Source organism: Lolium rigidum, chromosome 5 (genome assembly GCF_022539505.1).
Source record: "Lolium rigidum isolate FL_2022 chromosome 5, APGP_CSIRO_Lrig_0.1, whole genome shotgun sequence".
NCBI classification, from domain to species: domain Eukaryota; kingdom Viridiplantae; phylum Streptophyta; class Magnoliopsida; order Poales; family Poaceae; genus Lolium; species Lolium rigidum.
In genome coordinates, this window is record NC_061512.1 from 196,373,640 (window position 1) to 196,388,170 (window position 14,531).

The 14,531-nt window shown below is 43.0% G+C and overlaps 1 protein-coding gene and 1 pseudogene across 1 annotated transcript; both read right to left on the reverse strand.

The window, feature by feature from the left end:
* Window positions 1–7,252: 7,252 nt before the first annotated feature.
* On the reverse strand, window positions 7,253–9,034 carry LOC124656910 (annotated as a pseudogene).
* A 1,209-nt stretch (window positions 9,035–10,243) lies between these two features.
* LOC124656911 lies at window positions 10,244–11,731 on the reverse strand. Its single transcript, XM_047195562.1, has 3 exons — window positions 11,352–11,731; window positions 10,640–11,265; window positions 10,244–10,319 (listed from the first exon to the last, which is right to left on the reverse strand). Exons 1-3 carry the CDS (start codon window positions 11,729–11,731, stop codon window positions 10,276–10,278), a joined length of 1,050 nt encoding a protein of 349 aa, XP_047051518.1. The 3' UTR covers window positions 10,244–10,275.
* Between the last annotated feature and the right edge of the window lie 2,800 nt (window positions 11,732–14,531).

A 14,531-nucleotide genomic window follows, 5' to 3' on the forward strand; every position in this document is an offset into this window, starting at 1 on the left:
ACTAGCGTTTACTTTGTCAAGCCCAAAGCCTATATACTATGGTTCACCTATGTGCACCAACAACTTATTCTAAGCAATACAAGCAAGTATGTGATAGCAAGATATATATAACTTCAAGCACGATGGCTATCACAAGGTAAAGTGCATAAGTAAAGAGCTCGGGTATAGAGATAACCGAGGCACGCGGAAGACGATGATTTATCCCGGAGTTCACACTCTTGCGAGTGCTAATCTCCGGTGCAGAGGTGCGGTGGCTTAGTGCTCCCGAACGCCACAAGAGGCTCACCTTGAGGTGTGGTTGCTCGATGCACACCAACGCCACAAAGGCCTCACCCCAAGATGCGGTACTCACACCACACACCGAACGCCACGAAGGCGCCTCACCTAAATCTCCGGTGACCCTCGCCACAAAGGCCTAGGTCACGGTTCCACTAAGGGATTTCCTTCGAGGCGGAAACCGGGCCTTACACAAAGGTTGGGGCACACTTCCACAACTTAATTAGAGGCTCCCAACAAATCGCCACAAAGGCCTAGAATCCGTCTAGGGTCAAGAACCCAAGAGTAACAACTATCTTGCTTTCACCTCCACGAATCACCGTGGAGAACTCAAATCGATGCACCAAATGTAATGGCAAGAACACCACAAAGATGCTCAAGTACTTCTCTCTCAAATTCCAACAAAGCTACAAAAGCTATTGGGGGAATAAGAGAGGAAGAACAAATATGAGGAGGAACACCAAATTTCTCCAAGATCTAGATCTAGTGGATTCCCCTCACAAAGAGAGGGATTTGATTGGTGAAGATATAGATCTAGATCTCCTCTATCTTTCTCTCAAATAGATGCAAGATTCCTGGGAGGGAGAGGGAGATAGCAAGCTCAAAGAAGGTTAACAATGGAGGCAAAAACGAGCTCTAACGGTTGGGAAACTTTGGGGAAGAAGACACCCTTAAATAGGGCAAGAGAAATGTGCCCGTTATGCACAAAACTCGTCAAAACCGGAACTTCCGGTCATTTGGGGAGGAACTTCCGCCCCCCCGGAAGTTCCGGCCAACTTCCGGGTGAAGTAGGGCGTCCCCGGAATGCTTACAGTATACTTTCTGCGTGCAGATTCGTCATTTCCGGAAGTTCACCGGAAGTAGGGCGGAAGACCGGAACTTCCGGCCAACTTCCGGCCAAAAAAGTGCTTCACGAAAACTTCAATAACTTTTGCATCCGGACTCCGATTTTGATGATCTTGGGCTCGTTTTGAAGCTAGTAACAAGCTCTACAAGATCATGCAGGGAACCATCATAGTCCAGTAAGGTAGGATAGAAATAAATGAAGAAAGGTTTTACCTATCTAAAAAAGACATACCGGTAAAACCTCCAACCTTGAAAATGCAACAAGTTGCCCGTGCAAAAACCATTCTTGATGAACTAGAGCTTGTCATGAGAATAAGCACAAGCTCTAAAACATCACATGGATAATATCCAAATAACAACCAAGAAAGATGATTCAAGGATGCAAAGGTTTGAGCTCTCCGAAGGATACGATCGAGTTACTCACTCGAGAGCCCTCTTGATAGTACGGCAACTAAACTATAAACCGGTCTCCAACTACACTATGAGACCGGTGAGAAAGAAACCCTATCAAGAGCAAACCTTATACTTGTGCATTCCACTTGAGCTCGATGATGACGATCTTGACCGCAACAAGAAGAACGCCTTTCTTGATTGTGTTTGCTTGATGTAGTCTTGTGGATTGCTCCCCATAATCCACCATGGGAGAGCTTCTTCTTCGGCGCATCTTCACATTCCATGATCACCATATGGATTGCTCCCCCATAATCCACCATGGGAGAGCTTCTTCTTCGGCGCATCTTCACATATCCATGAGCACCATATGGACGGCAAGAGTCAAGCAAAGAATCTCTTCGAGATGGCTCATCTTGAACTTGCACATCATTTCGTTCATGTCTTGAAGTTAACCTTGAGAGCTCACTTCATCTTCATCTTCAAGACATACTTGACACTTGATCTTCTTCATTTTCTTCTTATTGCAATCTTGAAGCCAACATACGGTTCAAGCATTGCCTTCAAGCACTGGCGGAGCTTCGTTGGGGCCAACCTGGGCCGTGGCCCGCCCAGGTTTTTGGCAAAAATGATATTGACTCATATGTATCTGTAGCCCAGCCCATCAGCACGCATCGGCCTGTCCGCTACCTTTCTTCCAGACTGTCTCCAGTTCGCTAAGTTTCTCGACAGACAGAAGTGATCAAGCGACGATCATGGAATTGGAAGGCACCTCGCCACTGCTGATTTTAGCGATCAAGGGGAAATTGGGGGAATCTGTGGAGCAGGGTGACACAGGAGGCAGCTACTCCGCGCCGCTGCCCACGGCCAGGGGACGGCCAGGAGATCACTGCAGCTGTAGCACGGCCGCTCCGGCCGGAAGTCCAGTACCCGGCAGGCCGCGCTGCAACCTAATCAAGCTCATACTCATCTACTGTACAGTTTACATGCTCGGTACTTCTCTTTCTTTCCCTAATTTGTTAGTGAGCAATATGACAGCATGGAATCTTTCGGAAATTATTCTCCAATTTTACAAATTGTAACAACAATGGGAATGGCCTTTAAGAAGAGTTATGTGTGAGAACATTTTTTTTAGGTTTTCTTGTAAACTGGCCCGCCCATGTTTATTCTTCAAGCTCCGCCACTGCCTTCAAGCATATGATCTCTTCAAGTTGGCTCATCTTGAACTTGCACTTCATTTTGTTGATGTCTTGAAGTTAACCTTGAGAGCTCACTTCATCTTCACCTTCAAGACATACTTGACACTTGATCTTCTTCATTTGCTTCTTATTGCAATCTTGAAGCCAACATATGGTTCAAGCATTGCCTATGAACAACTCCTACAAAAATAACTCAATGCAAACATAGTACATAGGGATTATCATTAATTACCAAAACCACACATGGGGGCTCCATGCACTTTCACCGGAGTTTGGCTATATTGGTTGTCTGGTGATCGTGGGCTGCATGCAGGTAATAGGGTTGGTATAACATATTAACATGTACTACCTCCGATTCAAGGAATAAGACACCCTCGTTTTACATATTTTTCGTTTGACTAAGAATTACTTCAAATATATAAAGATGGTTTATGTGAAATTAACATCATTAGAAAGTGTTTTTCAATACGAATCCAACGATACCAATTACATTTAATATAACCAAGATTTTGTTTCTCAATTTTTATGGTCAAAATTTGCCTTGAAATACGCGTGCGCCTTATTCCTTGGGACGGAGGTAGTATAAGTTTTGCATGCTTGGTGTCATGTGTAGTTGTTGGAAATGGGCTGCATTGTCTATGTTTTGCATGTGACTTCATCTTGTCAATTATTTTGGCCGGTTTGCTATAGCAATAAGATGACATGTCTATGATTTATATTTTGGTAATTATGATCTTTAACCCAGATCTTATGCTATATTCTTTGTGTTGATGGAAAAAAATTATGTGGTCTATGTAGGATTAATGGTATTTAGCAGAGCTTTTTGATATTTTATTTAATTGGTCATCTCATTGCATGGAGTATTTATTTATATACTTGGTCTTGGTGGTCCTGTGAGGATTCTTGCATGCATGGACACGTTTTATATATTTTTTTTGGCATCTTTCTTGTACTTTTATCGACACATTTTACTGAGCCAACATTCAGATTAGTTGATAGGCTGCCAAATGTGATGTGAGGATTTGTATAATTGACAAGTGGTTCTATGCGTGGTGAATGATTATTTCGTCAATGATTTGGGTTTTCTTGGCATACTGGTATATTTGTTAGTAGTATTTTATATGACATATTCATGGGAACGTTATTTGTGTTTGGTAATATAGTATGTTGTCGATAGAAAAGAAAACGAAAGGCACAATTCATTTTTTTTCATAACACGATGGTACATATCTAGGCGGATTACATAGGTGCATTTCCATCGTATATCGTTGGTCTTGTCAGACTAGATGCTGATTCAATGAGTTTCACTCTTTGACCACAATGGATGGTTTTATTGAATTGATAAATGGTGCTTGTAGGAAAAGTATATATGTAAATATATTAGAACCCTATATTAATGTTGTGTACAAACTATAATTTTTGTACTTACCGTGCCATATTCTTGCATATATTTATTAGTCCAGCTCATCCATTTCACTTCTTGGTTTAATTTTGGTGTACTCTGGTTCAATAAGATTGTGCAGAATAAAAGAGGTCAGTTGTTCGAGATGTGTTACTAGAGTCATGTTACTAGTATATCTAACGATGTCAGTAGATAGATATGTTGGGTTAGTTAGTGGATGGATAACTTCTATGAGCAGAATATCATGGAATGAGGTATATGCATGTGCTAGATGTGTACGAATTTGCTCCCCCTCGTGAAGAAGTCTATTATTTTCATAGAAAATCCTTGTTAATTATGCATCATTGTAGCATGCACTCAAGCCGGCACAACAGAGTTTTATGCTACTGTCATGTATTGAGCTGTAATTAACATCACTGACAATAACGTTGCAATTTTTCATTATGATTCTAATTGCCTTATCAGTATTTTTTTTGAAGCATGTTCTTCACTAATTAGAGCGGTTACCATTGTTATTGCTAGATGTAGATGGTGGAAGAAAATTGAGGTCTCGAATTTAATCCAGACAGTTTATTTCCTAGACATGGCGTGTTTGATCCTTCTGAGTGAATTACTAAGCTTGCGCAGCTTCAGGTATGCCTCGTTGAATTCTGCGGCTGTTCAGCATAGTGACCTGTTAAGAAAAAAAGAAATCATACATTAAGCGTATGTGATGATTATCTCGAATTAGGATACCTAGAAATGAAAATAAGGTATGAATATAGCGAAAATGGCTAACGGAACCCGGGTACGCGCGAGGATGAAATGTGACCAATTAGAGAGCAGCAGGTGGCTGACACCATACGTATATTCATCATGTATATGTCTGTATCTTCCAAGTATTGCAATGCGTCTGACAACACGTTTAGCATTAACTCCTCCGGCCCAAACTCCCCTTCGTCTCCACTCTCCACCTCTTCCTCCTCTCAACCGCATCCCCTCGGCCCTCTCCGCGCAAGCCCCGCCCAAGCGGCCGCGCGCCAAGCCGCCGCCGTATCAGGTGCTCGACAACCTCCTCGAGACCGGAGTGCTCGCGGCATGTGTGTGGATGGATGAGGCGAGGTCGACGGCGCTGAGCTCCTGGAGCGCTCTGATTCATGCCGAACAGCAGCTCGAACTCCCCAGAGAAGCTCGCCGCCGACACAGCCGTGGCACCGGCGGTGGCGGGCGACCGGGCTGCGCCGGCTGGGGCCTTGTCGTCGTTGTTGCCGGTGCGGACGTGCGGGCACGCACCCTTCAGCTCAAGCTAGCTCGTGTGGCGGAGGGATTCCGCGGGGCGTTGCGGCCAGTGAGTGGAACCGGCGCTTGGCCCGCGTCCAGATGGTCACCCGCACGGGCGCCCTCAAGCTCCAGCGTGCCTCCTGGCCGGCGGTGATGCCCACCACAGCGGCAGTGCCACACCGCGGGCTAGCTCGAGCAGAGGAGGAAGGTTTTTTGGCCGAGCTAGCTCGAGTGGCGGAGATCTTTGGCGGGACGCAGTGGCTGTGGTGGGCACGAGCTGATGCGGCGCTTGGCCATCGTGGGGGGCAGTGCCGGCTCCGTCTTCGTCTTCCGAGAGGCCCCTGCGTCCCCGCCAGCAAGACACATCAACACCACGGCGGCGGTGCCGTCCCGTGCTAAAGAAGCCGACTGCGGTTCTCCTCCTCTGCCCAAGCTCCAAGGCCGCGGCTTGATCTGGCCGCCGTGCTCCTACGCCCGAGCACCAAGGCCACGAGCTTCTACGGCCGCCGGTGCTCCTCCAGCCGAGCTCCAAGGCAGCAAGCATCTCCACCACCGCGCTCCTTCACGAGAGCTTCTCTGGCCGCCCTGCACCTCCGGCCGAGCTCCAAGGCCGCGAGCTTCACTACTGCAGTACGTGCTCCTCCGCGCGAGCTATTGCTGATGCTTCTCAAATCAGATGGGAAATGCATGTGTATGTTCTTCTCTGGAAGCTGTATTTAACTTTTTTTACGTTGGATGTTGTGTGAAGAAACATCGCGTGTTCTTAACTTTTTCGTGGATTCTACCACAATTACTTTTAGTTTTTTCTGATAGACTAAAAATGGTGTTAGAGCCAATTATTTTGTGATTGCTAGTTTGTGACAAGGCTTGTCTGTGCTTGTTCTTTGTTTTCTTTAATTATCTGTGATATACATTCTCTCCATTTCTCTTTGATTTGGGTTGTAATATAAATGAAGCCTAATCAAGGAAGAACAAATGTATTTTTCGATCTTCTAAATCCATGAATCTGTTTCTAAATGCACTAAAATAAACATTTTGATTATTAATTTTATGTGCAACTTTTTGTATCTACACAATTCATAAAATAATGTGTCTCAGAATTGATCATTTGATTATTATCACCGTTGTTGATTATTTGCGACAATGGCAATGGATCTTACCATTTATTAATATATTATAAAAAAGATATAAATGGATCCAGTAGCACAAAATGTATTGTATGGATTAGTACAATGTCACATTTTCACTATGTGCACCATTAATATAAAATTTTCAATTTGGATTATGACGAAATTAAATTTTTGACTATCAGCAACACTAATACAAAGTGTTCAATTTGGATTAGTAGTAAAAAATCACCATTTTTGACTATCTGCAATTCTGCACCATTAATACAAATTCATTTTGGATAGTACACAATCTAACTATATGCATCATTTAGTAGAAACTTTTTAGTTCTTAATTTTTTTTCAGAGCTAGACGCGGCAGACTGAGTACCTCTACGCATTTACTGCTAGCTACTCCATTCACTCCAGACCGGCAAGAAAAAGTCACACCGCGCACAACAATCAAGAAAATTTACTACGAAGTTACAATTAAAGCACCCCCGCATGCATACGCGCCGGTTACGTATAAACATGAGTATCCAGCTTACTAAATGAGAGTAAAGGAGCGTATTGCTGAAATTCATGGAAAGATCTGATTTGAGAAATATTTTCCATACATTCTAAGAGAGTACAGAGTGAGGGGGAGAAGGAGTCAAATATCTACACGAACACACACATCTCTGGAGTATTCTTCCTATCTCTACACTGTTCGGTTACTTTTCTAGTACAGTCCCTATAACTATAAATATTACAATTAACTCCAACACTCCCCCTCAAGATGGGGCAAACACATCAAATAGACCCATCTTGCTACAAAATACAGAAAACATCTTCTCAGGCAATCCTTTAGTAAGGATATCAGCTATCTGACTTGCCGAGGCAACATATGGTAGGCACACTATTCCTTTATCAAGCTTTTCTTTGATAAAGTGACGATCAATTTCAATGTGCTTAGTTCTATCGTGTTGGACAGGGTTATTTGCAATATCAATGGCAGCCTTATTATCACAGTAAAGCATCAGTGGCCCATGAAAATGCAATTTCAATTCTACTAAGAGAACCTGCAGCCATAGCAGTTCACATATACCGTGAGCCATTGATCTAAATTCTGCCTCTGCAGTCGATCTGGCCACAACGGATTGTTTTTTACTCCTCCATGATACAAGATTACCCCCAACAAACGCACAATAACCCGAAGTGGATCGTCGATCATCTAAGGATCCTGCCCAATCAGCATCCGTATAACATTCAACTTGTAGACCACCTTGCTTGGTATATAAGATACCTTTCCCTGGGCACCCTTTAAGGTACTTTAAAATTCTATTCAAAGCATTCAAGTGTGTTGTCTTAGGATCATGCATGAATTGGCTCACAACACTTACAGCGAACGCAATGTCAGGACGTGTATGGGAAAGATATATCAACTTTCCAACAAGTCGCTAATAACGCTCCTTATCGATAGGTGTTCCCATGTCGCTACTAAGGCGATGATTCTATTCTATGGGAGTTGCAACTGGGCGACAACCATGCATACCGGTTTCTCTAAGCAGATCTAGAGTGTACTTCCTTTGTGATAGAAATATACCTTTTGATCCACGGGAGACTTCTATGCCAAGAAAATATCTTAGGTGCCCGAGGTCCTTCACCTCAAATTCTTGTGCGAGGTGACACTTAAGGTCTTCAATTTCCTTGTGGTTATCACCTGTTATCACAATGTCATCAACATACACTATTAAAATTGCAACTTTGTTATCAGTATGTTTGTAAAATAGTGTATGATCCGCGTTGCTTTGGTAAAAGCCTCTTTTGAGAATGGCTTGTTTGAAGCGATCAAACCATGCTCGCGGTGATTGTTTCAAGCCATACAATGAGCGACGGAGGCGTAACACCTTTCCTGTATGCTCACTTAAATCGAAACCCGGTGGAATGTCCATATAGACTTCCTCTTGGAGATCTCCGTGGAGAAAAGCATTTTTTTGCATCCATCTGATAGATACTCCAATCTAGATTTACTGCACAAGAAATGAGTGTCCTGACCGAACTCATCTTTGCCACAGGAGCAAAAGTTTCCTCATAATCAATGCCATAAGTTTGTGTATAACCCTTAGCTACCAGCCGAGCTTTGTATCTATCTATTTTTCCCTCAGGAGTGTGTTTAACAGAGAAAACCCACTTACATCCTACGGGTTGCTTACCTTGTGGTAGATCCACGAGCTCCCATGTTTCATTTTTTTCCAAGGCTCTCATCTCGTCAAGCATTGCTTCCCTCCACTTTGGGTCCTCTAAAGCTTCTTTCCAGTGAGATGGTATGGTAATAGAGTCTAAAGAGGCAATAAAACTTTGGAAAGTAGGACTACAGTTTTTGTAGGAAATGAAGTTTGAGATGTTATGTTTATACCCAACAAAATCTTTAAGATGTCCTGGAGTGGTGCGAGTCCTAGTTGTTTTTCTCAGGGCAATAGGTAAATTAGCTTGCGTATTAATAGTAGATAGTTGATTGTCACCCTGCTCTGGAGTGCTAACAGGAGCTATAGAATTAGGGTAAGTGCAATCAGTACCTGGGTCCTTTTGCATAATCGACTCATTATCTTGAGATGGAATTGAAGATTTTTCTGCTGCATCCATAGTGTCTCCAGGACAAGACTCACTATCATGTCCATCACAGTGTGTCTTCTCCCCCTGACTTAGATCATTATTACTAGACACATTATTTTCAAGAGACGGCATGTTATCATGAATTAAAGAACCACCTGTACCACTTGAAGGGGGAACAAGAACAGGAATCAAGGAACTACTTCCATTCTCCCCCTCTTGTTGCCCTTCAAGTGGTTGAATGGCAATTCTGCTGTCACATGATGATTTATAATATGATTCATATTCACGAAAGGTAACATCCGAGCTTTCAAAAAACCGATGTTCGGAAGGACACCAACACCTATAACCTTTCTTAGAAGAAGAGTAGCCCGTGAAAACACATTTCAGGGCACGCGGGTCCAGTTTACCAACAGAATTTCTATAATCATGCACAAAGCAAACACATCCAAAAACCTTTGGAGAAACAACAAAATCATTAGAACCCAACAAACACTCGGCAGGAGTTCTGTAACTAAGAACACGAAGAGGCATACGATTTATGAGATAAGTTGCAGTTTTAATTGCTTCACTCTATAGAAATTTTGGAACATGCATAGTAAACATGAGTGAGCGAGCAACTTCAAGTAAATGCCTATTTTTGCGTTCAGCCGCACCATTTTGTTCCGGAGTATTAACACATGTAGTTTGATGTTCTATGCCATTTATTGCAAGAAACTGGTGAAAATCTTGGTTAATATACTCAGTACCATTGTCTGAACGGAGAATCTTAACGGTTGTTGCATGTTGGTTTTTAATAAGAGCACACAGGTCTTTAAACACAGATAAGACATCACTCTTATGCTTTAGGAGATAAAGCCATGTAAAACGGCTAAAACAGTCAATAAATGTGACAAACCAACGGTGACCAGAAATAGAATGAACCTCACAGGGTCCCCATACATCAGAGTGGATTATCTCAAAAGGTTTACTACTTCTTAAACCAATACTAGGATAGGAGCCCCTAGTATGTTTCGCTAGTTCACACGCATCACACACCATAGACTCCCTAGTACACAACTTAAACAAGGAAGGGTAGATACGATATAAAGCAACAAAAGAGAGGTGTCCAAGCCTGCGGTGATGCAACATGAGTTCTTGGATTGGAGACAAAGTAGATGCAAGGGAAACTTCTTCTCTTCCTTCATCAAGATAATAGAGCCCATCATGCTCGGTCCCAGTCCCGAAAATTTTCCCTGTCTTTAGCTCCTGAAAGGCACAACAAGTAGGATCAAACCAACTTCTACAATTACGGGATTTATTAATTGAGCTAACTGACAGTAAATTGACCGGGAGTTTGGGAACATGCAAGACAGGGGATAAGGACAATGAATTGGTGCACCTAACGGATCCACGCCCTACAATAGGTGCCATGGATCCATCAGCTACACGTACCTTGTCCTTACCCGAGCAAGGAATATATGTGGTAAAAAGGTTTGATGCTCCTGTCATATGGTTAGTGGCCCCGGTATCAATTATCCATGATTTTGATTGGGTTGTGGAAGTGTGGGCTTGCTGAGGAGTCATACCTTGGTGAGAAGTGACATAGACACTAGAATCAGCTTTGGAGGAATCCTGGGAGGAAGACGAGCCTTCTGAGAGTTTAAGCTTGGAAGTAAAATTATCAAGAGCTCGTATATCTACCAATGGTAGCTCCCTTGTAGCTGTAGTGTGATTAGCTTGACTCCTATTTGACCCCTGAGCTCCCCCTGATTGAGATCTCCCTTTCTCCCACCAAGGTGGATAGCCATGCAGCTCAAAGCATGTGTCTCTCTTGTGTCCATTCTTTCTGCAGTGTTCACAGAAAAACTTCCTTTTATCTGCTTTACCAAAGGACTTCGAGGCATAACGAGCTTGCATGGATAAAGCTGCACGAGCATCTACTGAATTGAGACCATCCTCCTTTGGTTGAGACAAGCGAGTCTCCTCTTCAATTACACTAGAAATGATATCATCAAGGCTCGGCCACTCTGGTTCAGAAAATATCAATTGACGACGGAGATTTAATTCGTCGTTTAGTCCATCAAGGAAAAGCTTGCTCACAAATGACTCGAACCATGTATGATGGATTGCAATGTCCTTTTTGTCAACAGGTTCAAAAGGATGATAATAGTGCAAGTCTCTGTACAACTTTTTTTTATCTCGCCTGCGTACTCTGTCACGGATTTAGAGCCTTGCTTCAAGTTAATTAGATCATTCATGATACGAGTAGCTTGCATCTTATTAGTTTTTCCCGCAAACTGCTTATGCAAGGATGACCAAACCTCATGGACAGTTTCCATGGTTTCCACCTGTCCTCTAATTGATGGTTTCATACTTCCCAAAAGCCAGACTAACACTTTATCATTGGTCTGTTTTGTACGAGTATCACAGTTTTCCTTCTTATCTTCATCATCAACAAGCAGGTTTTCATAGCCATGTGAACTCAATATAAGTTGAGCATGGCGTGCCCAGCTGACATAGGTGCCTGGGCCTGACAACCTTACTGGATTTGGTTCCAGTGCATACTTGACTGTTTCTGGAACTGCTTTCATCTGCTGCTGCTCCAACAATTTACTGAAAATTTCATACATCTTTTCTATGCTTGCATCTCCCGACTTGTCCCCAGGCTGTTCAGCCATTTTCAATGCAAAAGTACACCCAAATACACTCAACAATTGTATTAAGGTTCACCTCAGCAGATTCTAGACTATTGCAGCACACTGGTCTGGTTTTACTCGGCTCTAAGCACCACAACAAACTCAGTTTCTCAATTCAACTCCAGCACTTACGGCTGTTTGTGGTGGAGATCTCACGCAAGGGGATAGCAGCCAAGAAGAAAACTTGAAAATAAATCAGAGTTATTGGCGTGTCATGTACCAGGATGAGGATTGTGTAACTGTGGAGGCTTGGAGATGAGTTGACTTGCAAATCCGTGTCTAGCTCCAACACACGAATTCCACACTCCGGCGGACTGCAGCGGTGATGAACTCAAAGGATGGGAGCGGCCGCACCACCACACAGTACAGCAACGACCGCACTCTTTAGACTCCGGCGATGCAGCACCTTGTCGGCGGCCAATCTGCAACGGCCAATTTGCCGAGCGGCACAACACCTTTCCAGCTCCACCCCAATCCAATTCCTTCTCAGAGGCCTCGAATCAGCTCAAGATCGTAGAGGAACCGCGCTGGATTTGTCCTGCTCTGATACCATGCTGAAATTCATGGAAAGATCTGATTTGGGGAATATTTTCCATACATTCTAAGAGAGTACAGAGTGAGGGGGAGAAGGAGTCAAATATCTACACGAACACACACATCTCTGGAGTATTCTTCCTATCTCTACACTGTTCGGTTACTTTTCTAGTACAGTCCCTATAACTATAAATATTACAATTAACTCCAACACGTATAAACTAATCGCTATATTAAGTGCTAATCACGCGGCAATCATCAACGAGTGGGATATCGACCTCGCGCGGTGCCAGGTCCCAAACATGCGGGTAGATGAATATAGACACTATACCAGTTGGTTGACGCTCATTGTGCTAGTGATTTGATATGTGAGTGTGTTATGAAGCTGGGCTGAATCCGTGTTTTATAGACGTTGCAGGGTTCGTGCATGCAGGGCATGTTTTGAGAGGTGTTGTGATGGATGTGCCACCCGTTGTGGTGCATGTATTCGTAGTGACGCGTGGACAGAAGTGCTACACATGGTGTTTATTGCATGCAGGTGCTCAAACGTGGCATGGCTGTCTACAGATGTATGACGTCCCTGATAACGTTAGCCTGCTTACGTCGACCAATACTACAGTAGCAAAACTCGATATACAGTCGGTCGAAGCTGCTCTTTTGTGCCGTGGTCATTTCATTTCATTGGGTCCTTTACTCCTTTTAAGTTCAGTAAGATTGTTTGGCATTGTGCAGCATGAGGGAAAGAACTTACTACACTAGATTGATTAACTGTGCATGTCGACGGTTTCGGCGTAGCCGCGTAGGAGGTTTTGCTCGTCCGCACAAGCTGAACAGTGATGATGGTGTCGTCGTAATTACACAGAAAATGCTGCGAACTGAAACCAGGTGTACGTTTTCTCTCTCTCGCTGAGCTTCCATTTTCTGGACGGACGACTTCAAGTCCTCTGGCAAGTCGTGACGTACAGCTCCTGAGCTTTTCTCTTGGTGCAATTATTTCTCGACAAGGTTTTTGCAAGTGGATAAAGATCGGTTATGAGCTGTGACTGTCAGAGTAGCAGCACGGCGCCGGAGACCCAGGACAGACGGAAAGGCCAACAGGATCTCGCCGAGGGACGAGGACGGTGGCGCAGCATCGAACATACAACTGGCCCATTTTCTAAAATGGATCGCATACGAGTTTTACTGGCACATCAATTCTAGCCCATCGGTCTTATGCCAGCAAATTCCCATGCCATGATTCCAAGAGCCTATACGTCGCTCCCTATCGTGTGTTTGGGCCCATTAATTCGTCCACTCGGCTAAAGCAAAAAGATGTTTCCCTATTCATGTGCAACATCTAAACACTAGTCCAATGGTGCAGCTTAGGTGCACCGCCTGTTAGGCTGTTAGACCCGAGTTTCGAGCTCACCATTTTTTCTGAACATAACAAATTTCGAAACTACAAAAATTGAATTTAAACAAATTCTGAAGCGGAGCAATTTTTATTTTGATTATAATTTCGATTTATTGCCTTTTTCTATATTTTCCTTTTCTTTCTTTCTATTTGTGAACAAATTTTAAATTCAAGGAACTTTCAAAGTTAAGCGGATTTTAAATTGGAGCAAATTTTTAAAGTTCAGCATATTTTAAATTCAAGCAAATTTCAAAGTTAAATTCTTTTTTTGAATGTAAACAAATAAACAGAAACAGAAAAGGACCAAAATGAAAAATCAAAAAAACATGTAGAACCAGCAGAAAAACCGAAGGGAAAAGAAAAAACTGGTAGACCAAAATAGCCGAACAGGAAGGTTCTAGATGCTACGCAAAACCGGAAAAACTAGGACTGAGAGTTACTGGGCCACGGCCCATGTCGCCACCATTAGCGTGCGGGGCGTATTACTGCACGCTAATGGGCGATACATAGGTTTTGCCCTTTAGTCCTCCATCACAATTCAAGAGAAGAAACCAGGATCCCTTATCGCACGCCTAGCTCGTGCGTTAGTAAAACACGCCTTCAAAATTGTGGCTCAATAGAAGTTACAATTATTTTTCAATTTCTTTTCCAATCTAGATTTTTTATTCTCGATAAATTTTAAATCTGAACATTTTCATAATCTAAACATTTTTATAAGCTAAATAATTTAGAAAACTGAACAAAGTATAAAAATGAACAATTCTCTAACCTTAACAGTTTCTAAATCTGTAAAAGGAAAACGCAAAAAAGAAAACAAGAAAAAACCGCGAAAACCAACCAAGAAACAGCAACAAA